Raw genomic sequence first — 15,116 nt, 5'->3', positions numbered from 1 at the left:
TAATATATAATTATATATTAGCATTACATGATTATCCCCTCTTGGCACTGATTATTATATCTTGGCATTACATGATTATCTCATCCTAGCACTGTCTCATATTGGCACTTTTTTTATTGTTTCCTCTTCACACTTTTTTAACATTGGCGCTGTTTGATTTGTTACAGTTAATCAAGGTGTACCAAGGTCAAATTGGTACACCTTGATTATCTTGCATTGGCACTGCTTTTTCCCATTGGCCCTGCTAGGTTCTCTCTCATTGACACTACTGTACTTGGTTATCATATGGCACTGCTTGAGTCTCTCGTCGTGGCACTGGAAAATTCCTCCCTTGGCCCCTCTGTTTGTGATCCCTCCCCACCCCCCATCCCTGCTTGAGGGGAGTGAGCGTTAAGGAATGCTTGTGAAGTGCATGAAGATGCCCGCACTCCAGTCTGCTGTGTAGGCCTAGCCACGCTCCATTCTGCTGTGTAGGCCTAGCCACGCTCCAGTCTGCTGTGTAGGCCTAGCCACGCTCCAGTCTGCTGTGTAGGCCTAGCCACGCTCCATTCTGCTGTGTAGGCCTAGCCACGCTCCATTCTGCTGTGTAGGCCTAGCCACGCTCCAGTCTGCTGTGTAGGCCTATCAACATGTCAATCATCTTGGTTAATGCAGCTTCACTTGGCAGTAATAGCGCGTCGACATTATTTTCTTATCAAACATACTAATAAACATATTCATGGACACCATAATAGTTTAGTGGGAATACTTGCTTAGTATATAAGTTTGTTGAGGTAGACCACATCGCGCACACTGTTGTAATTTTAAGTACAGCATTAAAAAAAAATCGCACGCGCAAAGATTAAGATGAATGTAATAACCTAGTTTGACATATACGCCTGTAGTCAAACGAGGCCTATGTAGCAAATTGGTAGCCTACTGTTAAATGTGGTACAGTAGGTCCTCACCTTGAAGGTGTGAGGACATGGTTGAGATAAGTGTTGTAGGGCGGCTGTGTGAGGCTGCAGGAGTGACATACTGTGGTTAGTGGAGGATATATCGACCCCAACCGCGTCTCCACCGCCCCGTGACACCACACTTATCACACACACACAGCCAACCTTCTCCTCCACTTGGCACTTTAAAGTGATGCGGTGTCAGTGTTATAACGGGTGTTGAGGTGGGCGTGTTACGGGCGTGTGAGGGATCAGAGGGTGCACATGCCGCCACTCGCCATGGTGTCGTCTGCAGCTTCCCGCCCTCATGCAGACCACACTCACTATTTGAAAATACTTCATAGTTTTTCCCTCAATACGTGCTAATTGCTATGCCATTCATGGTAGGAGGAGCTCTTATGAACACTGCAGACTTCCGCCGCAGACCTTAAGACCACGACAGCCTAGCGTCTGTGAGGACATCTAATAAAATCTTTGATATTGGGACGTAGTGTGGGTGGGTGAGGTGATGAGGGTGAGGTGCGAGGGTGAGGTGGTAGTGCGAGGAAGGTGGTCGCTGATAGCGTGAGGGAGGAGGACCTAGCATGATGGAGGAGGACCCCCACACGGTCACCCACCTGCTTAACGAGCTGGAGGGACCAGACACCAGCCGCGTCGCGCTCGTCATCAGGTGCTAACTCCCCACCAGTATTCTCTCCTTCCACTTGCCACTCCCACTAGCCTAGTCGAGAAAGTCGGACACCATTACTATACAATTCTAGCGTTTGAGGTTAATTTTTGGATATGATTGGGAGATTTGGAGTGGACAAGTTTGTACAGGTCAACCCCAAAGGGTTCAAACCTGACCAGCTGATGAACCTTAATGTGGCAAGGGGGGGGGGGGGGGGGGGTTACTCTAGACATTACTAGACTAGTATATTGAAAACTATTTAAAATTCAAAATGCTAGCTTGTATGGAGTCCAGTAATGTTTCTAGAGCACTTCATGGTAAATGACCACCACAAAGCATGCTGTACTTTTGAGGTCTTTTAGAGAAAAAACTTAAAACACTTCATATAGGGTGTTGTAGGCTAACATGCAGGGCAGAGAGAGGGGCCAAGTCAACCTCCCTGTGCTCTCATATTTATTACTGTAATTTATGCAACTCATTCAGTCAAAGCAAGACTTAATTTTGATGGAGAAATGAAGGATTGAATAATTTTTTTATAGTAATAATATTTATTATAAAATATATGTTGTATAATGTTAGCCTGTCTTGTTATTTTGGTTTTGTTTACATGGCCACTAAGTAAACATAGGAGTTTGATGCAAGGAAGTGGGTAATGTAATGTACTTCGTACAATGTGTAGTTATCACCCCATATGTAATAAACATTAATATGGAAATGCCATATACTGTATTTTACTTATATATGTGCAAAAAGGTACAATAGGTTGTGAGAATACACTTGGTAATTAAGTACTAAATTCTAGCAAAGCCATTAATACGCAGTTCAGTTCGAGTAAGTTTTAAAAGCTCGTGCAGGATTTGCAGTGAATTTTAAATTACAGTTTGGAAGTCAATCTCGAAAAACAAAAATAGATGTACTAGTGACAGGTATATACAGTAATGACAGAATTTGGATTCAAATAATTATTACCCATGTACAAATATATAAAACAATGTATGTTCAATGTTGGAGGCCTGATGCTTACAGTTAGCCTCCTGCAACTTTGTATGGTGAATTGTGATTATATGGTGTCATAAGGGGGGGGGAGGGGATTGAGGTTTACTCCCTATGCCTCTCTAAGTAGGATTAACACCTATTGCAGTTACTAGCGATGCCTATAAATTCTGAAATGGGGCTTTGGTTTTCCAAAGACTTTCACAATTTTCTGTCATTCACTACACACAATGTAATCTCAATATCATTACAACATTGTGTTTGTAACAATAGTAAGAATAACAGGGATGGGAGGTTATAGAGGGAGGAGGGAGAAGAGACCTAGTTATTGTGAGGTACCCCATCTATTATTATTAATATAAAGTAGTGGTGATCAGAAATTTATTATTAATGTACTGTAATTGTATTTTTAGATTGTAAAGTACTAGGTGAGTTAGTAGCACAAGGTGGGATTACAGTGGTAATGAAATTAGGTACAGTACTTCATCTAATCCTTACAGTACTATAATAATACAGTACTTCATTATTAATTTTTTAATAAAGTGCAGTACAGTTAAACAGTTTTTACTACAATAATTAGAAAGGGAGTTCCATATATTGGGGTCTCTATTTGCATGGCAGGTTTGCATAGAGTCTGGCTATGGTAATATCAGAGAGATATTTATTTCTGAGGTTCATGGGTTCTATTACATCCATCTGGGAAGACTTTCAAAATGGGATTAAAATTGAGGAATATGGCATTGTAAGTAAATTGCACAAGAGAATGTGTGGATTAATTCAAAATCATTTTTTGGGAGACTGGAAGTTTGTTTAGGGATTTAAGCAAGAAGCTGTCTTGTCTGAAGGCAGAATTTGTTATAGTTCTGATAGCTGATTTTTTGCTAGGTGATGATGAGCTTGAAGTAGTTTGCAGTGGTTGAATTCCATGCATAAACGTAGTTTTCTGATTTGTTGTGCAAATGCCATACTGTACAATAAAGGCAAAATCAATTGATGAATGAATGAATGAAAACAATATATGTATTGTACTGTACATAGTGAAAGCCTGACACTGCAGCAATAGGTTGAAGTACAGTATACAGTAGTATATATTTTCAGAGTGACCACAAAAACATGACAATTCTAACATTCTTGGTGCCTGTACACTCAAAATTGAAAGTGTCATGTAATTTGAGACCCCTAACACATAGAAGTCAGAAAATGAAAACAGTGATCCTCAAACTGAATAAAAAAATAAAAGGTTGTTGACAGAGTGAGAGGCCTAACTGTAATAATACTAGTAGTTGTACATGCACCTCACCACACACAGGGGGGGCCTCGTAGCCTGGTGGATAGCGCGCAGGACTCGTAATTCTGTGGCGCGGGTTCGATTCCCGCACGAGGCAGAAACAAATAGGCAAAGTTTCTTTCACCCTAAGTGCCCCTGTTACCTAGCAGTAAATAGGTACCTGGGAGTTAGTCAGCTGTCACGGGCTGCTTCCTGGGGGGGGGGGGTGTGTGTGTGTGTGTGGTGTGGGGAAAAAAAAAAAAAAATAGTTAAACAGTTGATTGACAATTGAGAGGCGGGCCGAAAGAGCAAAGCTCAACCCCCGCAAAAACACAACTAGTAAACACACACAATCCCAGGGCCAGGATTCATCAAGCATTTACACAACCAAGCATTTAGTTTTATGCATATACAGCAGTATAGTGTAAGTTGATTATATAGCTACCAAGGTAGTGTAGTAATTCCTAGCTGAATGTTTTAGCCACTATTATTAGACACAAAAGTTAATTATATTAGTATGGAGAAAAATGCCTGTGGTGATTCAATCCCTGTAATTCTCTATATCCAACCTAACCACAGTACATATTGGATTCCCATAGTTGAAACAGGAAACTGCCTGTTATTTATTGGTGGTGGGGTTTAACCCTTACTCTGCTCCAATTGCTATCTAAAAAAATTTCCATTTTATTTATTTACTTTTTTAATTATGCACACTTCGATGCCAACAAAATAGAACATGAAACAAGGAATATAAATTGGATAAGATTAGATTCAGGAAAACCTGGGCAAATATTGGTTTGTAAATAGTTGTAAATTTATGGAACAAATTACTGGATAACATAATGGACATAGGATCACTGGATTGTTTAAAATGGGGTGAAATGGATGCTGTACTGTATATGAATGAGTTTTGGTTGATATAGATAGCTGTCTTAAATAGGCCAAAAGGTCTTCTGCAATTTCATTTATTCTAATGTTATTGTGTGTACAATTTTTAAGATGCAGTGGACTCAATTTGAAAAAGAGGGAGTGAATGAGGGGATGTATGAAACAATTGACAACTGATAGGAAGCACACTCTACCTTGTCCTGTGAAGCAATGGGACATTGCTGTACAGTAGATGATTTACCAGCAGTATGCTGATGCAGATCTTTTTCCTTTGAGCAAATGCCACCTCACCCGATGTACGTGGTACACAGGAATAAAGATGGTGTATAATTCTCAAAATATGAACCACTGTTTTCCTCAGGAATTTTGTTTCAGCACTGGCACTTCTTGCAGCTCTGATACCTCACCGCAAGGGTTTGTGGCTCCTCCCTTACTGTGAACATCCTGTTGAGATAGTGTACTGTATTTGATACACAGGGTAACCACACATTTATTGTTATTAATGAAAGCTCTATATCTACTTTTTGAATTATGAATGAAGTACTGTACTGTTCTTCTGTTGTTTTTGAGCCTTGTATATATATTTTTTTTATGTTCAGTACATGCTGTACTTTTATTTTGATTTACTTACTTTACTTTTTCTTTTCTATCATAAATGTTATTATCTTGATTTAATTTGGAATGACTTGATTTAATTTGGCTTGTAAATAACATGCCAATTTTGCCATTTGGCTTTATTTATTTAGTTTGGAATCTTTAGGTGTAAGTCTTAATTTGAAATACCATGGCATGTTTCCTTTAAATTTAGATTTTTCTTAACCATTTGAAAATAAGAATATTGGGGTGCATATATACTTTATATACATACAAGTTTCATGTGAAATGTTCAATATTATTTAGTTGAGTATAAAAGGTGATGGTACATCATTAAGAAACTGAAGCCTCTGTAAGTCAGTAGAGGATGTTGGTATCATAGTTATACATCCTGAGGGAGCAGGTTTGCTCAATGTGTGTGAGAGAGAGAGAGAGAGAGAGAGAGAGAATCTAGCAACAACCACCATCATACCATTTATAATTAATTCTCTGAATAAGACAGTTGTGGTGTTTTGAATGAACAGTAATTAAATTGAACATGCACTGCACAGTATAACATACAAAGTTTCCAGTAAGGCAAAATCTAGTGGTTGAAAGGTGAATAGCAACTCCCATTGATAAGGAGATTGAAAATGATGTTCCCAGGTGTTGTAGACCCAACTGCATATTACTTCACATGGTAAGGGTTTATTTTTCCATCATTCAGCTTTTAATTGAATTTAAAGATTGGGATTACAGTACTGTAGTTTTAAAAACTGTCTCTTCAATCATGGATTATGCTAAGGCACAGTGAATGATGTTATTCTTAAAACAATTCTATTGAGCCACATCTGTGCAGCAACAAACTTTACTACATAATTTCAACTGATGCAATCTAGTGATGAACTTTCTGAATAGAATTTGCTAGCTACTAAGTTGTCAAAGTATAATTGAAAATACAAACTGACACCAAATCTGTTTTCTTTCATGAAGGTTTAAAGCATTTTTAAAGGATTGAAAGTGCTTGTATAGTTATTGTTATGGTATATACTGTAGTACAGTATATTGTAGATATGAAGTGCTCTTGTTATAAAAGTTTCTCATTATATAGGGTAACAGTGCTATTGTAACCCATTCCTGTGATTTGGTAGGTGTATAGCCACATTGACTTCGTTCTTTTTTCCTAATAATTAACATACTTTACCTGGCAAAGCAGCACACTTGACAAAAGTATGGCCAAAACCCCCATTGAACTGTTTCTAGTCATTATTTTTGTCTGAGTGTTTCATATGAAATATATTCCTGAACTTTAATTAGTCCATATCTGCCTATAACACAGTAATCCCGATTTAGCAGGTGACCTGACTTGAGACACTGGCTCGCTGGATTTACTTCTGAACCCGAATTAAAATTCAGGTTATTAAGACCTTTGTTGAACAAAACCAGAATAAATTCAAATGTGTTACTTTTTTTAACTTTGTCAGTAAAACAATTAGCTAACTCAAATGGGGTTGACCCTATATAGTTCAGATTACCAATCGTTCGCAGTGGAGAGTTGATATGGTGATACTGTTACATTATCTGGAGGAATTCATTATATGTCTGTTAAGATTTAAAAAATTACTCTGTATTGGAGTAAAGATATGAATGCTCTTTTTGTGAGAACCTGCTCAGTATACTGGAGTACAGAGGAGAAGCACTACCATTGTGAGAGCTGCTTGGTATACTGAGTATAGGAGAGAAGCACTACCATTGTGAGAGCTGCTCAGTATACTGAGTATAGGAGAGAAGCACTACCATTGTGAGAGCTGCTTGGTATACTGAGTATAGGAGAGAAGCACTACCATTGTGTGAGCTGCTTGGTATACTGAGTACAGAAGAGAAGCACTACTATTGTGAGAGCTGCTCAGTATACTGAGTATAAGAGAGAAGCACTAACATTGTGTGAGCTGTATAGTATACTGAATACAGAGGAGAAGCACTACCATTGTGAGAGCTGCTTGGTATACTGAGTACAGGAGAGAAGCACTACCATTGTGTGAGCTGCTTGGTATACTGAGTATAGGAGAGAAGCACTACCATTGTGTGAGCTGCTTGGTATACTGAGTACAGAAGAGAAGCACTACTATTGTGAAAGTTGCTCAGTATACTGAGTATAGGAGAGAAGCACTACCATTGTGAGAGCTGCTCAGTATACTAAAATGCACTTTATTCTAGTTTCAAGTTAAAATTATGTACAATTATTGCCTCCACACATTCTTTACCTACATACCGTATTCATTCATTGTGACAAGACATTGCAAATGCTCACTTCTGACATATACAAGTATGTACATGGTATGCAATTATGGTAAATATCTACATATGTAGAACATGTATTAATAGGACCTTGAATTATTTTTGTGTAATATTGGTGTGCAGTGTAGTCACAAGTGCACCCAGGAATGGTACTAAAGCACCAGTTATCAAGTCCTGCACTTCTCAGCTAGTCCAGTACTAACTGTTGCCACCTAAGGTTTCATGACAATTATGGCGAGCTAGATTATATAAGTGTAAGTACAGTACTGTATTGCTTTGAGGAGGTTTCCAATTACCTGTGCAGTATTTTATCCAAATATAACAGTAATAGTTTAGTTATGAGATTTGACAGGAAGGTTTTGAAAGTACAGTACAGTATTGTATTAATGTAAGGGCATTGTTTACATTGTATAATGTGTGGCAACATTTACCAGTACACACACACACACACACACACACACACACCCACTATAGGTTCCCTATGATACACTCGGTCATATAACACCCAGCACTGCTGCTTTGGTGTTAGTTTTCAGGGGCTGAGGGGGTGTGCCGGGCACAGGCTTGTGGAAAATTTAAATAAATGTAGTGTTGTGCTTTTGCTTAGTTTCATAATTTTGGGGTTTGGAAAAATTCTATAGTGACTAAATATAACTAGATTGACATCACTTTAGTGTGTAGCATTGTTGAAATTGACTTGTGACACACAATCATGGAAACTGAAGTGGAGGGGCAGTGTGAACTGGACCATTTTGAGAGGATCTTCACCACCTCGACACTCTATCAGGAAATAATGTGTGTCCTAACTTTCTTTTCATTGCTCAGTGATTATTTAATTTTAAATTGTTAAATACGATAAGAATTGTGATAGAAATGAACTGTGACTTGTCATAAGGCTGTTATTTTTAGGCCTAGATGTTATTTAAAAATTTCTTAACTATAGCACAAAACACTGTATATATGATTAGTAATATAATCTAAAGAAGATTACAGTATTATTGTATTTGGATAAGGTTCATATTTTGTGTCCTAGATTTTCTTGTATTCTGCTATTTCAGCAAGACAAATGCAGCCACACATGAAAGTGGAATAGGGGGTGGATGGTGATAATGTTGTTCATGATTAATCATAACATTTATTAATCATTCATCATTATTATTGACCAACTTTAACTATTGGTGTTAGAGGAACATGTACAGTACTCCACACATATACATAGTCTAACACCAGTAATAGTTTTCAAGGTTGTTAATTAATACGTATGTAATTGTTTGAGATGTTGAAAAATAATGTATTTAATCTTATTAATTTTGAGGAAAACACAAAACAACTACTGTAGTCTTTTAATTCATGAACAAAAATTATAACTATGAATGGTAAAGGCTACTAAGTGTAAAGTCTGCAGTCCTTCAAAATTAAATGCTGTATGAGGCGGCCTGACAGCTGAGTGGACAGCGCTTCAGGTTCGTAGTCCTGAGGTTCCAGGTTCGATTCCCGGTGGAGGCAGAAACAAATGGGCAGAGTTTCTTTTACCCTGGTGCCTCTGTTACCTAGCAGTAAATAAGTACCTGGGAGTTAGCCAGTTGGTACGGGCTGCCTCCTAGGGGTGTAACAAAAAGGAGGCCTGGTCGAGGACTGGGCCGCGGGGACGTCAAGCCCCAAAATCACCTCAAGATAACCTCAAGATGAGGCTTGGGAAAATCAAAATCTGCTTCAGAAAATTCTACTCTTATAAGTTTCCATTCAATTAAGCAGTGTACTCCCATGGTAACTTATTTTTGTCTGCTATTACTTGAGAAAGCTTATATTGAATTAGCTTGAAACTAGCACTACTTACAGCACATATTAGCATGAAACTAAGGTTTCTTGTTATTAAAGAGTTTAATATAATGTCAGATATTTTTGTAATATTTGGTTTTGATTGGAGAATACCTTATTGTGCCTTACCTTAACTTATTGACTTGAAACCTTAAACACTTAGGTTTATCATAACCATAATGAGTTATGGGTACGTGAATAAGGGGACACAGGTGGAAACTGAGTACCCAAATGAGCCACAGGGATGTTAGAAAGAACTTTTTCAGTGTCAGAGTAGTTAACAGATGGAATGCATTAGGTAGTGATGTTGTGGAGGCAGACTTGATACACAGTTTTAAATGTAAATATGATAGTGCCCAGTAGGCTCAGGAATCTATGCACCAGTTGATTGACAGTTGAGAGGCGGGACCAAAGAGCCAGAGCTCAACCCCCGCTAGCACAACTAGGTGAGTACGTATGTATACTGTATTCATAACACTGAGCATCCTTGCACATGTATGATTGAACCCTTCCTTGTGCTCCAATGAATGAACAGTAATTTCATGTTATGTTGAACTTGACTATATGATGAGGTGGAGAGGTTTGAGTCACTTGTTGTGCTATTGTCTTCCTGGCTAGGTGTAAGCTGATTGGGTAATGTTAATGGGCATGTAAAGGTTTAGAAAACATTCGTCTTTCTCAAGGCGTTTTATTTGGTGTCACAAGTTCTTCATGAACAAGTTGGATTGTCATACTCTTGTAGTACAATATGTGATGGACTGTATCTTCTGTTTAGTGTTAGTAAGGGTCACATTTCTTATGTCTTTCAGGTCTGTTTTCTCTGTCTTATGATTCGTTGAAAAGAAGTTCCTGTAGTAGAGTTTTATAAATGGGACAGGTCCTGATTTCTTGTCTTCATTAGTGGTAGTATGGCAGTTCAGCTTCCATTAGAGTACTGGTATCAATTGTTAACAATGATCTGCTTCACTCTGTTGAAATCCTCAGCTACTTGTGTAAGGCTTGCATACATGAGGATGGCAAACCTGACCAAGGAATCCATTATGATAAGTATACATGGTATATGTAAGGTAAATCATGGAGTATGCAGCTCCAGCTTGGAATCAACATCTTGTAAAGCACAAGAATTGAAAAGATCCAAGATTTACCATGAGAGATACTAGAGATAAAGAAATGAGTTATGAGGACAGGCTATGTGAACAAAAACTAATAACATTTGAAGAGAGGAGGACAAGAGGTGATAGGTCAGTCACATATATTGCTTGCCCCTTATGACAGATCTGGATGTATGGGCAAGTGTGCTTACCTAATTGTGCTTATGGGGAGTAAATCCAGCTCTGGCACTACCTCATAGCTGCAGTATCTGGTGCAATAATACCTCCCTAGGTTCTAGCAATTGGTCATACTTGCTCAAACTATGAATTATGCTTAATGGGTGCATATGGAGCATATTCTTTTAAAAATGGTTGCTGTTGGCACAACTATGCTATGTGTTCTGGGTTCAGTGCGTCCCCTATCCTCTATGGTCTGATGCTGGTGGTATTTAGCATTTGCTTCAAACAGGTCATTGGTTGCTTTTTGCGACCAGTAATATACCACCTGCCACATGCCCGTGTCAACCACCGTACAACTGCAACATTTACTGAAGATCATTCCTCAATTTGCACAATAAAATAACAATTTATGTTTGCAAATTATGTGGTAAGAAGGGTAGAATAACTTAATAAAAAGTAGGCATATATGCAGAATTATAAAAACAATTTTTTTATATCAAATAAAAGAAACTGCCAGAACATAGGTTTAAATTTTTAATGGCGAATTAGGCTCAAGTCGAACGTGCCAGATCAACTGGCTTGTGTATATATGATCCCGCAAGCCACTGCCATGAAAACCCTTACTGAAACTAGCCATAGGTGAACTACAAATAGAGGAGTGTGGGATTATTTAAAAGTTGGGATACATGAAGGAGATTTCATTTATCATTGGTTTGTGGTGGTACTGTAACCACCTTAGCTTATTTAAATGTTATTTTAATTAGTTCTTTTTTTTCACAGGACCATATACGATGGAGATGAACATGGCAAATTCATGGAAAGGTTGGATACAAGAATCCGAAACCATGACAGGGATATTGAACGCATGTGTAACCACCACTATCAGGGCTTTATTGACTCAATTCGGGAGCTTCTGCAAGTCAGATCTCAGGCACACAAACTCAAGGTAATTCTTGTTCATAAGTGTGATTGCTGTTTTGCTAATTAATGATTTATGTTATGCTAGGTATGTTTCATAAATGTTACTTGAAGAATCACACTGTATGTAAGCAAAGAAGAAGGAAAAAAATAAGATTCTAGACGCCTAACTCGCCCATGAAAAGAAAGGAAAGTGTGGTGATATTTTGGTTCATCACTTTCCTTTCTTTCATATACAATATGTGGGTTTGAGTGTCTAGTTTTCAGCCATGTTATTGTGAGTTACATTATGTAAATAATTGTTCAGACTTTATTAGCTCTTTTTGTGAATATTTTTGTTCCTTCATTTTCAATTATCAAAATCAACAAGGATAGTCCATCTAATGTGTACTTGTACTTAATCTTAAACTTTACACTCGATTTCATTAAATGTAACTTTCTGGTCAGCGATGTCAGTTACCAGTGGAAGCTGTTGGTGGCTTCCTTGGTGTCAACAATGTGTACTTACTGCTAAGGCAGCATATATAGTTTGCAGCAAATGTTTTATGTGATATCGTTGAATAAGATAACAACTTTAAGTGTTGAATATTATTGACAGAAATGCATGTGATTACAGTGATTTGTCTTGTAAGGAACAAAGCAAAGTATCATCATTGATAATACTAAATTTGTCAGCGATGTTTAATACTTCAACACTTCACTAATATTCGCGTATTCTTTCCTTAAATTTTACTTCAGACGGAAGTTGTAAGAATAGATGACGAAGCCCAAGAATCTGCAAAAAAACTCCTTGCTAAAAGTGAAGAGTTGATAAAAACAAGAAAGGTTCAATCCAACATTTGTGCAGCTATTGATGCTCTCACATTATGTTTGCCAGTGTTGACCACTTACTCCAAACTACAAAAACAGATGCAGGAAAAAAGGTATGCTCATGACTCTTATTTACATTTCTGCTTCCAATTTGGGGAGGGTCCCCTCGGTAGCTTTCTGTAGCCAAGCACCGGCTGAGTCATGCACAAGGCCTCAGAGACCACCCGTGTTTACTGGGAGCCAGGACTAGAATCTGGCTCTCTGAGGCGAGGGAAGCTTGGAGGGTCAGAGATCAACTCAAAACTGAGAAAACCTCAAATCAGAAAACATAAGCACAAGAAAACAAGCAATTGCTTGAAGAAAATTAGGTATTTATTGACAGCCCAGTGTTCCAGCCATCTTACCCCCTCACTCATGAGCTGTTCAAATCCCTACACCCAACAGGCAAGTAGGGAACAGGGTTATGAAGGGAAACAGCTGAGGGCCCTCCAAAAAAAGAAAGAAAGAAAGAACCTTTCATTACATTCATTACTTGATTTCTGGAATCATTAGCTTCATAAACTAGTTTACAATAGTAAGGCTGTCATGGCTCTTCCATGGAAGATGATGGGAGAAGATAATAGCTTGGAGCTCATGGACACCTCAGACATCGCATGAGGTTAACACTCAGGTTGACCTCCTAAAACAATTACGGGCTATTCATGTCCGTGCCACCTCTTGAGTGGCTTAATCTTCATCAATCAGTCAATCCTGAAACAAGTCCCGAGGCCAAACATGCGCTTAGCTTGGGAAGCCACCGAGGGCCCACCAGAAAAGGGCATTTCATTAGTCATCGCTTGATTTTATTATCTGGTGTGTGTTTTTACTTTCCTGCCTTATAAGGTCTTTGAAGAATCTGTTCTTGAAGTTAATATGGCTAGAAGTAGCTTCTACAACTTGTTTCAACATTTTGAATTCAATTTGTTGACCACCTATACCGGGTACATCTGTTATCTTTCATTTCTTGGAATAATTTTGCCTTTTCATCTTCTATCTGTGTCGTGTTCTTTTTTTCTCTCAATTTAAAGACGCTGTACTTTTCCATATTGTCTATTCCCCCTCAATATTTTGTATGCCATGATCATACAGTTTGACCCTTCAGTTTGCCATGTCTCCCTGTAGTAGTAATAGATTTCCTTAGTGTGTTCTTATAATTTAGTCTTATAATTTAATCTTTATTCAAGCATTTACTTCTTTTACTGCACATATCTGCACTTTTTCCAGGTCAGTTTTGCACTTCATGTGGTGCAGATTTCATGCCAGTGCTGCACTCTTGACATGGAATCTGCACAGCCAGTGGTCTTGCACTGGCTGTGTGTAAGGTGCTGGAATTACAAGAACTATTACATTTAACAAGTTTTGGTACTGTTATTAATAATAAATATTTTGTCTTAAGGCTTTAATACTGTAGTTGATATTGGTGATTTGTCACTTATTTTTGACCAAATGTTGTAATAAATCTAAGCCAAATAAAGATAGGTACAGTATCATTGTATAAAGAACTGACAAGCATCTAGAACTGATGACAACCCTATTGATGTGCATCCACATGTTCTATCTAGAACACCTGTTTGATGTGCATCCATCCATTGGAACTACTGTATTTAAAATGAATACAAGGCTCTGATGCTTATCCATAAAGCTTGTGTAGAAAACTGTTTAGCATTGATATATATTCACAGGTACTATCCGGCTCTGAAGACCCTGGAACAGCTTGAGCATACATATTTGCCTCGGGTAGCTAGTTACAGATTTGCTCAGCAGATGCGTGATAACATCCCGAGGGTGCGAGAAGATATCAAGCACGCATCCATGTCCGATATCAAAGATTTCCTGGAAGCCATTAGAAGGCGAGTTTTTATGTCATGGGACAAATTGATCTTAATGACTTTAAAATAATTAATACTTAACTGAGGATACATGAAAACTATGAATGTAGAGAGACAAACTATTATTTTGTTAGGAAGATGGCTGGAAAAAAGATTGCAGCACGTGGAATGTTATAAGTGCAGTGGGGGAGTGTTTGGTGAAGTGGTGCAGTGTCAGGGTGTTGGGTGAAACCAAAATGTGATATATGAAGTCTTGACAATGAAAAGATTATATTACTTGTAAATCTTTTATTTCAGTTGTTTAATATGTATCTCTGTTAACTTGTCAACAGGGTATCAACAAGAATTGGTCAGGTGGCCATGAAACACGCAGCGCTACAATACAACATGGATCCTAAACTTGCGGTGACTAGGAATGAGAGGCATGCACCCTTGCCTCCCAATCCATTTACAGGTTTGTTTCTTTGAAGGTTTTATGTGGAAGACAATTTTTAGTTTTCCTACTATGGCAACCCCACACAAGCTGGGCTTCTCTAATGATTGCTTGATAAGCCAGGTTATTTCTGCTTATAACTAGAGTGTCATAAGCCAACTGAATGACATCCTATGCATGAACCCATTGAGTTTTAGCTATTAGATTGACTAGTGTGGCCTTTGATTTTGACACTCTAAAGTATTTTACGTATACTGTACTACAGCATATTCGTAATGATTTTCTTTGACACCAGCTATTTCTTCTAATGTTGTATTCATCTACAAGAAATAAAAAATGCATTTCGAGTGGCGTTTTGTTTTCGATAGGTATTT

At 38.1% G+C, this 15,116-nt stretch overlaps 1 protein-coding gene and 1 long non-coding RNA gene across 7 annotated transcripts in view; one reads left to right on the top strand and one right to left on the bottom strand.

The window, feature by feature from the left end:
• Positions 1–5,190, bottom strand: part of LOC138369774 (uncharacterized) — a 47,735-nt gene extending 42,545 nt beyond the window's left edge. The window contains exons 1-2 of one of the 2 annotated variants that reach the window (XR_011229944.1): positions 4,948–5,184; positions 1,553–1,656 (exon numbers count right to left, since the gene is read on the bottom strand). This is a non-coding gene — a long non-coding RNA (uncharacterized lncRNA). Of the gene's footprint in view, positions 1–1,552; positions 1,657–4,947 lie in introns of both variants that reach the window. The other variant, XR_011229943.1, reaches the window with a different exon arrangement.
• Positions 1–15,116, top strand: part of LOC123764982 (exocyst complex component Sec15) — a 36,615-nt gene that overhangs the window by 6,861 nt on the left and 14,638 nt on the right. For 2 of the 5 annotated variants that reach the window (XR_011229941.1, XM_069333350.1), the window contains exons 2-5: positions 11,494–11,659; positions 12,370–12,554; positions 14,163–14,330; positions 14,642–14,763. Coding sequence is in view for 3 of the 5 variants with exons in the window: in XM_069333350.1 (XP_069189451.1) it covers positions 11,494–11,659; positions 12,370–12,554; positions 14,163–14,330; positions 14,642–14,763 (641 nt within the window). In the remaining 2 variants the exon portion in view is untranslated. Of the gene's footprint in view, positions 1–1,448; positions 1,606–5,706; positions 6,027–11,493; positions 11,660–12,369; positions 12,555–14,162; positions 14,331–14,641; positions 14,764–15,116 lie in introns of those variants that run through there. The other 3 variants (XM_069333351.1, XM_069333352.1, XR_011229942.1) reach the window with 3 other exon arrangements.

This window comes from Procambarus clarkii, chromosome 29, assembly GCF_040958095.1.
Source record: "Procambarus clarkii isolate CNS0578487 chromosome 29, FALCON_Pclarkii_2.0, whole genome shotgun sequence".
Taxonomy (NCBI): Eukaryota; Metazoa; Arthropoda; class Malacostraca; order Decapoda; family Cambaridae; genus Procambarus; species Procambarus clarkii.
Note: the sequence above shows the minus strand (reverse complement) of the source record. Positions and strands in the feature narration are given on the sequence as shown.